Here is a 10,984-nt window from a genome sequence, read left to right as displayed (position 1 = left end):
AATTTTTTATTCTCCAAAAAATATCACATGGTAACGATTATTAATAAAAAAAATCAACATAACATGATCACATCTTCAATTTTTTTTATTATTTAAAAAATAAAATGTGCAACCAATAAGAAATCAATAACAAAAATGTAAACATGACGAGATATGATACTAATTTTTAACATAAAACAGTTCTTTATCTTCTTTTTTATTATTTAACATAAGAATATCGCAAATTTTTTTATGGCAGTGGAAAAGGTGTTTTCCCACAAAATAGTGTGTTTTTGTGGCTCATTAATTTAGATATGTTATGCGCATGTTATGTATTGATATAGATGGTGGGGTGTTATACATAAATGTGGGACAGTTTTTGGCTAAAATATAGTGCAAGAAATCGGACTATCCAAATTTTGTGCAAAAAAAAAAATTGAGATACCAAATCGGATGGTTCGAATTGTGAGGGAGGAAAAATTTAAAATTTATGATTAAGTAATCGGATCGTCCGATTAATTTTTTTTATTAAAAGAAAACGGACCCTCCAATTAGATTTTTTTATTTTTTATTTTTTAATGAAAGGAAAACGGACTTCCGAGTTGGTATAAAAAAATATTTTTTTGAATATGTGAAGCGCAATCACTAGGTCCGAGTTGAGTATAATATGGTTTTTAACGATTATATAAGTGTGGGTAGCTCATATTGTAATGATAAGAGTGTTTCTTCTTCAGTTCATCGTCTTTTTCCTTCTGGAACTCCATTTATCTTTCTCTCTTCTATTAGACGAAGGAAAATAATGAGAGTTTGAAGTTTATTCATATGAGTGAGAAAAATTGATGATAGAGTCTTATTGAAAGTATATTATTTCGGTCAGATTTTCTTAGAAACAGTTGAAGGAGTGAAATTTATTTGTCAAAATCCGTTAGATATTGTTATTACATTCACAATCTCATTCGAGGAACTAAAAGGTATGATTTGTGAGAAGATAGAATCTGGGTTGTTTAGAAGAATATCATGTATTTTATACAGGTATTCCATATCTGTATTTGGTTGATTCGTTCAATTTCAAATGAAATATATAACAGATGAAGCGAGCATGCAAAAGATGTTTTCAATGTACATTGAAAATCGCAGTCAGATATCGTTCATTGAGGTGTATGTTGAATTCGAACCGTATAAAGCCGATCGAAATATTGAACGGGAAGATTACAACAGCGATAGTGAAGAATAGTTTGAAAGCAAATACGAAGTTGTTGGTCCTGATGGAGACGAAGACCAAAGTGATGACACGATGGCACCAAATGTAGCTGACGTGGCAAATGCAATCGAAAACGAACATCCGTTTGAGGAGCCGTCTTTCATGCGAGTTTTGGACTTGGAAGCCATGCATGCTCTGGAATTTCTGGAGTATATGAATGCATGTACGTAATTGCCTATAGATATAAACGACGGATTAGAATTTTATAATAATTTATATTGATCGATGTGAACAAATAGTTACGTGACAAGAGATAATATACGCAGTTAGCATTTGTTTGTATGTTTGTTTAGTTAATAACATTATTTGTAGTTAGTTATTGATGAAGTTAAATAATAATTAGTGTTTACTATTTAGTATTTATTTATGTGCTTATGCTTTTAATTAGTGTTTATTAATTAGGAAAAACAACCATTTGTACTCATAAATTTTACGAACGCTGACAAAAGTACCCATTAAAGAAGGAAACTAACGTTGTATCTATCAAAGATGGATTCCGTACAACAAAAGTAGCCAAATCCTAAATTTATGTTGATTTTTTAATAAAATTTCAAAATTACCCCCACCATTATCTTCAACCCCTCTTCTCTTCTTTCCCAAATCTCAAACACCTTCATTGCCTAAAAACCCTAATCTCAATACCTAAAAATCTCAAAATATCATTTTCCTAACCCTAATCTCAATACCCCTTTCAACAAATTTCAACCCTCTCTTTATTCAGCAATTTAACATTTCTTCTTCTTCTTCTATGGCTTCAATGAACTTGCTGGGTTTCTCTCTCTCCCCTCAAGAACAACACACTACTACCACTACTCATCATCATCAAACTCGTTTTGGGCTATTCAATCCTACTGCACAAGATGATGTAATTGTTGCTGATGATGGAAACTGCTTCGATCTCACTCCTTCCACTCATGCTGCTACTACTCTCAACCTCCCTCCTTTTCCCATCTATATATCAAGAACCCTTTAACAATCATCATCACCTTTCTACTCATCAAAGTTTAATAATTTCTTTTCTCTTTTAATTTTTCTATTATTATTACAAATTACTCTTCTTTTTTTTAATTTTCCTTTATCATCATAGATTGGAAGGAGAATAACTACATCAACCAAAACCTGCTATTGGAAACTTCATGCAACAACATTAACAATATCGACAACAACTACCACCACCATCACCAACAACCCAAGCTCGAGAACTTCCTCGGTGGACACTCCTTCGCCGATCATCATCATGATTATGGTGCTAACTCATCGGGAGACTACCTCTTCCAAAACTGCTCTCAGCCGGAAGTTACAGCAGGAGGAGGAGAAGGCTCCGCCGGCGGCAGTAGTGGAAGCACAAACTCAATACACCATCAACACGTGTTGGTGAAGGAGGTGGTAAAATTGATGAAAAGAATAAAGAGAGGTTGAAATTTGTTGAAATGAGTATTGAGATTAGGGTTAAGAAAATGATAATTTGGGGATTTTAGGTATTGAGATTAGAGTTTTTAGGCAATGGAGGTATTTGAGATTTGGAAAAGAAGAGAGGAGGGGTTGAAGATAATAGTGGGGTTAATTCTGAAATTTTATTAAAAAGTCAACATAAATTTAAGATTTGGCTACTTTTGTCGTACGGAATCCATCTTTGATGGATACAACGTTAGTTTTCTTCTTTAATGGGTACTTTTGTCAGCGTTCGTAAAGTTCATGGGTACAAATTATTGTTTTTCCTATTAATTATACTAAGATTGATGTATTGTGGATTGATTTAGTTTTAATTGCACTTATTAAATATTTGTGTATTAAATATTTATGCTACAGCTGTTGTCGTGGCAAAAAATCTTGTTGTCGCAGATGGTGAATTTGCCGTGGGTATGGAATTCAGTTCTAGGGAAGCTGTTATTAGGGAGATAAAAGATTATACTATCCAAAGAGGTGTAGACTACCGGGTGTATGAGTCGGAGTCGCTGACATTTTATGCCAAGTGTACGTAGTATGGGTCAGGTTGTGATTGGCTTATTAGGGTTAGCATGATCAGCAGAAAGTACTGTTGAGTTATAAGGAGGTATAATGGTAGTCACACTTGCACCAGAGCAACCATTTCTCAAGATCATTCGAAGCTGGAGAAGCAATAAAGCCGTTGGTTGAGGCTGATCCCTCCATAAAGGTGAAATCAGTTATTGTGGAAGTGCAGTCGAAGTTCAATTACACCGTCAGCTATCGGAAAGCATGGTTGGCTAAGCAAAAGTCAGTGGAAAAAATATTTGGAGGTTGGGAAGCATCGTACGAAGCTTTGCCTATATGGTTTGAGGCCATGTGTCATAAGGAGCCATCAGAAATTGTCGACTTTGAGACTATGCCTGCATATCAAGGCGATGACTTGGTTACGGATATCCGGGTGTTGCATCGAGTCTTCTGGAGTTATTACCCCTATATTAGAGCATTCAGACATTGTAAATCAGTTGTCCAAGTAGATGAGACTCACTTGTATGAAAAGTACAAGAGTTGTCTATTGGTTGCAGTTTCACAGGATGGAAACAACAATATCGTCCCAATTGCATTTGCTATTGTGGAAGGAGAGACTACTGATGCATGACACTTTTTCCTGAGTGACCTGCGACAGCATATAGTGACTCGGGATGGTGTGGAACTGATCTCTGACCAACACGAATCCATCAATGCAGTTGTGGCCCGTAGTAATGGAGCTTGATCACCTCCCAGAACTTTTCACATGTTTTGCATCAGACATATAGAGTCGAATTTTTTGAGGAAGTTCAAGACACCGTACTTACAGAAACTTGTCGTCAATATAGGTAACCTTGTTGTAATTTGAGGTTCATTATTAACAGGGTACTGTTAATAATTTGTTTTGTAATTTGTCCTTTATTATTGCGCAGGATATTCGAGGACGGTCCGCGAGTACGAATTGTGTTACCAACGTTTACGAGAACAGGGCGAGGCTTACACAACATGGCTAAACCGAATCCCCCGTGAACAGTATGCAGTGACATTTGACGGTGGTTACCAATGGGGTCACATGACTACGAACCTCGTGGAATGCATTAACTCAGTCTTGAAGAATGCACGCAATCTCCCCATCACTGCACTTGTGAAAGCAACTTTCTATAGACTCAACGAGTTGTTCACTCGAAAAAGAGCCGAGGCAGAGGCTCAGATTACTACCGGCCATATTTTTTCTGAGCTTGTGACCTCCAAGTTGCATGCAAATCAACTTGCTTCAGGAAAAATCTAGGTGAATTGTTTCGACAAGCAGAATGAGGTCTTTGAAGTGCGTGAGATGCCATATGGAGTGAAGTATGCCGTCGACCTCCGTCGACAACGATGTGACTGCGGTGAGTTCCAAGTGGACCGAATTTTTTGTAGACATGTCTTTGCATGTTGTGCAAATCAACGACTAGATTGGCATGTTTATGTTCATGAGGTGTATAAGATGGACCAAGTTCGACAGGTTTACCGAGCCATGTTTAGGCCATTGGGGAACCCTACTACATGGCTTGCTTACAACGGGTCTCGATTCGTACCGAATCTGTACCTGAGACGAGTAACTAAAGGTCATCCAAGGATGACGCGCTTCTTGAATGAGATGGACACGCGAATGTTATGTCGTCCTAGGATATGTAGGCAATGTGGGGTTGAGGGACACAGCCATAGTAGATGTCGTCAGGCAGGTGGTGCAAGTGCCGGCAATAATGCTCAGTAGATTTATGTGTTTCGTGTTAATTCCAAGTATTCTATTTTATTTGAAATATTGTAATTAATATCCAACTACTATAAAGTATGTTCTTTGCTACATTGTAACTGATATCAAACCATTATATGCCATGTTCGATAGAAAACTACTCCATGATATGCATTGTAACAATACATAGAACATTTAAATGATACATGGAAACGTCTTTGATGAACTACACAATAATAATACTAACTACACAAAAGTTATTTTCTCCTTGCCCACTTCATGTCGTCCACAAGATCCTTGCATTTCTTGGAGATCCTTTTGAACACGGATGGAGTGTATCAATTAGCGCTATGACATGGCAGATCCACCTTGAAATTGCAACTTAATTAGTTGATTGAACCAGTTTCTAATATAATCAAATCAACACAAATGAATTGACCCAACAAGTATATAATATAAGCAAATCAACCATATATGAAAATAATATAATCAATTGTCTCAACAAGTTCAAAATATAAGAAAATCAACCATACATGAATACATCATAATCAAATGAACCAACAAGTATATAATATAAGCAAATCAACCAAATATAAATATAATATAATCAAATGACCCATCAAGTATATAATATAAGAAAATGAATCATATATGAATATAATATAATCAATTGGATAGAGATTAAAGCAATAATAGGACATGCACCATCACCATCACCAGCAGCATCATTATTAGATTCTTCATCTTCCTCCATGTCTTCATCCTCATCCTCATCCTCATCCTCATCCTCGTCATCTGGGGTATCAACTAGATACTCATTCGTCTATAGCTCAGCTGTCCTAGCATTTTCTTCAATTTGACCCATTGAAACATGACGAAGATTTTGACTATTAAAAATTCCTCTACCACCGTCACTCTTATTAGAATCCCCAGATACCAACCCTCCAGTACTAACCGAGGAAAAGCGGTATGGATGCATCGCGTCCAAGGAATACCTACCAGCTATGATATCACGCTGATGGCCATACTGTGATTGGCCTACTTCTGCAGCTATGAATCCAAGTAACTGGCTAAAAAATGCTCCATCTCCAGAGTCAAGTTGTGGAGTACCCCAATACTGTTGATGTATTGGATATGATGTGGTAAACTGTGTTTGAGGTACATATGGGTTTGAGAATTGTAGTTGTTCTTGTGTAGGTGGAGGTGGAGGTGGCGGTGACTGTGGTTCCTGTTCTTCATTGTCATCATCCATGACTTGATTACCCTCATCATTCTCTTGACCCACATGATCCGATAGATTCAAGTGGTTGCCATATCTTACACGGTACCAGTACATGTAAATATCCAAGGGATGCTATGGAGGCATGGGAAGCTCAGTAAGAATGTGGTTATACCTGTTTGTCCACTGTATCACCCAAAACGAATGAGCCGTAGCCGTGGCCCAGTCAAGATTCTTAGGACCAGTCAGGACCATTCCATGTGCCTTGTCAAGATTCCGTTCCTAATGAGGGACTCCCTGAACGAAACCAAACTGTCTCCTAAACCTATCGGTTGCATGCCACTCAATGATTTCAAAAGACACTAACGGCACCGTAGCGCTCCACACAACCGAGTGCATGTAGATATCTGCAGGAATTATATCCGAATCAATGTGATCAACAGCATAAGCAAGCCACACAAACTACGAAAAATAATGGAAACAGATTATTACAACTCAGATAACATTAACACTAAATCAACCATCAAATACTTCTTTAATAACTACACACCTGGCCTTTCTGGAGATCATCCAAGGCTTTCCTAAAATGCTCAAGTGTAAGATACCTAAAGCGTTGGTCTCCACGCTCCCAGTTATGCCACCTAATATGACTTAATTCATTAACACAATTCCTTTATACAATTGAATATATGATTTTAACTGTAAGATAATGACACCTGTTTGCAAGCGAAAAACTGCGGGGTTCCCGAGGAACCGGAGCTAGATATGGGAGATGGATCCAAGCCCAGGTTAGCAGAAGTGTTAGCGGACCATTGATTTTCTTGCATTCGAAATGAGATGTCCTGCATAATGACCTATACAGGTGTGTCAGGCATGCAGATCCCCAACTGTACTGTCCGATACTACCAAAATCACGAAGCAAAGGCAAGAACTTCCAATGCACATATGCCCCAGACTTGTCACCAAACAAGACTGTACCAAATAATAACATAATGTGGCACTTCACATACCTCTACATGCTGGTTTTGTCAACCAATTGTAATCTTTCTTTTAGATCTCGAAGCCATGTCAGTTTTATGCAGCTTGCTCTACAGTCTGAATTCCTTGGTGCAACCCCAAATTGCTGCAAACACTCTACCTCTAAGGTTTCAAAACTACTCATAGTCGTCCCTGTGACTGAAAGACCGTCTATTGGAAGACCAAGGATAACCGCAACATCTTCCAGTGTCACAGCACATTCACCAACAGGAAGGTGAAAGGTATGTGTATCTGGGTGCCACCTTTCAACTAGTGCATTTACCAATGCTTTTTGACATCGAACTACTCCAATTTGGGAAACATGCAAGAAACCAGTAAATCGTAAAAGCTCCTCAACCCTATCATTGTACCGATCCGGAGGGAGTGGGTGATCACATGTCAGATACCGTAAACTCTACAAAAATATATCATATTATTAGTCAAATCATTAACAATGACTAATTTACTACTAAAAGATAATAACCATTTATGATATATAATTTAAATAATTTTCACAATTAACTAAATAAGACATAATAATTCAAATCGCAATTCTATGATATATAATTTTACTAAATCCCATTCAAACAAAAAAATATTTTTTAAAAAATAATATTCACAGTTACTAAAATTAAACTAAATTAAATAGAAGTAAGTTATTTGCTAAAAGATATATATATATATTAATTTGTATATATATTAACAACAAGTTTAAGTGGTTGTGAGTATCATTTTTCTCTTTGAAGAGGGGTTCGAACCCTATCTTCCACATTTGGAGGAATTTTGAAACTCAGGCGGTTCGATCGAACCAGTCTAACCCTGTTTGACCGGCTTTGATCAATTCATTCTAAATTTGACCGGTTCGTTAACTTATGCGGTGACATCATCGGATCGGACCGGTTTTTAGTCCGACTCACTAGTTTTTTTTATCGAATCAGCCAATCCGGTCCGGTCCGGTTTTAATAACAATGCCCTCTGCTACACTAACATATTTATTTCAATTAAAAATCTAACAACAAACAAAAATTTATGACAAAAAATTCTGTCTAATTTACTCTAAATTTTCCAAACCATTTTCAAAAGTTATTCAACTTAAACGTAATAATTAATTATAATTTTTAAAATTATTATAAAAAATTCTAAACATATATTATTTTTACTCATCTATGAGATTACATCAATTTAAATATTATTATTAATTAAAAAATTCACTAATCAACTACAACTATACATATACACATATATAGACTGAACAACAAATTCTTAAGTTCTAACGATAATCACAATCTTAACCTATATGTTTCTAAATTCACTTCCTAACAAAAATAATATTAACTCTATAACATATAATATTTACTTCATTTAAATATATATTTCTAAACTTTTAACAATAATATTAATAAATCTAAAATATAAAAAAAATAAAAATTAAATTTACATAATTAAAATGATTGAGATAATGTATAATATGAAGTTTAGGATGATCAACATCTTTATATTTTTGTTTCTTAGGCATTGTGAATTTTTCCTTCACGCTTGCATGAAGAAAAATGGAGTTATGGAAGCTGAAGAAGAAGAAGAAAGGAAAGAGATTGTTGGTGGGGTTGTATGAAAGAGACTCGAAGGGAGTGAGTTAGGTGTAAGGAAGCATGTTGGTATAAGGGGCACCGTCCTGGAGAGCAACGAGCGCGCGTCACGTGGTTGGGCCATCACAAATCGGACGGTCCGAATTGCTCGCTCTAATCGGACCGTCCGTGTTCCTGTCTCCAACTCCCTTGGTCCGAGTTGTACTTCCCTAATACCACATGCAGGTAAAGCATCTGTGTTATCTATAACGCTGCAACACACCAAACTCTCCTCCATATTAAAAATGAAAAGCTTGTATTTATTGTTTTAAGAGTATATGGTGTGTTACAAAAATTGCTACGAAGGATTTTATTTTTAAAAAATAAAAATTATTTTTCACGATTTCATGACTTAATTTTTAAAGTGGTCTATCAGATTTATATCATACATTAATTTGGTCTTTAAATTTTTAACTTTATTATTATAGTCTTTAAGAGTGAATTTTAAACATCATAATAATTCATTAATCTCTTTTTAAAAGTAACTCAATAAACAGAGTAATGAGTTAATATTTTCTTACCACGTTAGACACTACAACAATCATATAAGATAACAAAATTTATATTATAACCCAATTGATTTTTCTCCCTTTATAACCCTAAATCCCTACAATTTCAAACAATATAAAAAATAACAAAAAAACAGCATAATCTATTTTTTTGAGATATTGTACGCATCATAATTAATCAAACCTCAAACCAAAATCTATCATCATATACTTCTACTCACAAACAGAATTAAAGGCCATTGACCACAATTTTGAACAAAAAGAGTTATAAAGAAAAATATAATTTATTGACTCCGACATCTCCTCACACAATACACATGTCCCTTCACCCTTATTAGTTTGTTTTTTATATTCGGCCTATTTATTATTACAAATCACACTAACATTTCAATTTAAGGTGATACCAATCCTCTTTATAAATTATCAAAATATGTTTCATAGTTGGCTCTCATATATCTTCTTTTCGACTACGTTCGTGAATGATTTTCACATTGTATCTTCCTTACTAGAGACTCCATATTCATGATGAACCAATCTATACCTCATAATCTATCATATATAGTGATATTCTTTTAATTTGAAAAAACAAATAATCTTAAAAATTTCTCTCGTAGTAACACATTCTCAACCTATATATCTTTTCAAAACCTCATTACTTCACCGTTTTCAACACATTTTTTTCATCTCTCATTACATATACATCTCATTTTTTTTGCAATGCTCGTGATCTCCTTCCAAAAACCCATTAGATCTTTTAAATTATTATGCTCTTCCATTGGCATGTTCTTATCCACATCATAATACAATTCGATCATTTTTTTTTTATAGTAGTTCATTTTTATTTGAGTATTTCTACTACCACTTAAACAACATGATTATTTATTTTTTATTTTTATATATCCAACTCCAAGACTTCCGTGCTTTTTAGCTAGGCTTTTGAACAGTGTTTTATTTGGTTGTTGGCATCAATTTCTTTTTATTTTTTTTCAAAAGAATCTCTTTTGCTCTTGTATAATTTTTTTGTAACTTTTTTAGCATCTTGAAGAGATTAAGAAAAGTACACAGATAAGTTATTTATCATTGATTTTATAATTATTAGTATCTCCGCCTTTATTAACAAATTTGACTTCCAACTACTTAGTGATATATTGCATGTTTGAGAACAATGTATTTGGTTAATGAACTTTTTTATGTGACATGTATGTTATGAAGTTATGAATGGTAAAACAACATTATTATTTGTATAATTTCGATTGTTTATGTTAGTCTAATAATATAATATAATTAATTTTTCATGTTAAGTACTTTTTTCGTCCTTAACGTTTTGGGTTAAAATCAAAATTATTTCTGACATTTTTTCATTATTAATATCATCTTCTACATGTAAAACGCTTTAAAATCATCATTTTTCTAATTCTTGAACCAAAATATCCTTCATCATCATCATCCTCCTCCTCACCTTCCTCACCCCACCACCTTCATTGCTACCAACATTGCCGGTGAGAAGAAGAAGAGGAAGAAGAAGGCTTCGCCGGGAAAAAAATGACGTAGCGACAGCATTGGCAACCCGCAACCCCTCCCTCATTCGCATCGCTTCTCTCTTTCTTTTCCGATGAACTAGCGGCGGCAGCACCTCCTTCGCATCGCTTCTTTCTCTCTCTCTCTCTCCTCCGACGAAACAGCGAC

The 10,984-nt window shown here is 35.0% G+C and overlaps 2 protein-coding genes across 2 annotated transcripts; both read left to right on the top strand.

Annotated features, from left to right (window-relative positions):
- The first annotated feature begins 1,273 nt into the window (after positions 1 to 1,273).
- LOC107487546 (uncharacterized) lies at positions 1,274 to 3,824 on the top strand. Its single transcript, XM_016108202.1, has 4 exons — positions 1,274 to 1,403; positions 2,328 to 2,573; positions 3,050 to 3,177; positions 3,321 to 3,824. The coding sequence occupies exons 1-4, from the start codon at positions 1,274 to 1,276 to the stop codon at positions 3,822 to 3,824; spliced, it is 1,008 nt and encodes a 335-aa protein (XP_015963688.1).
- Positions 3,825 to 4,526: 702 nt separating this feature from the next.
- On the top strand, positions 4,527 to 4,949 carry LOC127747556 (uncharacterized). The gene has a single exon (XM_052261593.1). The coding sequence runs from the start codon at positions 4,527 to 4,529 to the stop codon at positions 4,947 to 4,949; it is 423 nt and encodes a 140-aa protein (XP_052117553.1).
- The last annotated feature ends 6,035 nt before the right edge of the window (positions 4,950 to 10,984 follow it).

Source organism: Arachis duranensis, chromosome 5, assembly GCF_000817695.3.
Source record: "Arachis duranensis cultivar V14167 chromosome 5, aradu.V14167.gnm2.J7QH, whole genome shotgun sequence".
Taxonomy (NCBI): Eukaryota; Viridiplantae; Streptophyta; class Magnoliopsida; order Fabales; family Fabaceae; genus Arachis; species Arachis duranensis.
This window is presented reverse-complemented; position numbering and strand designations above follow the sequence as displayed.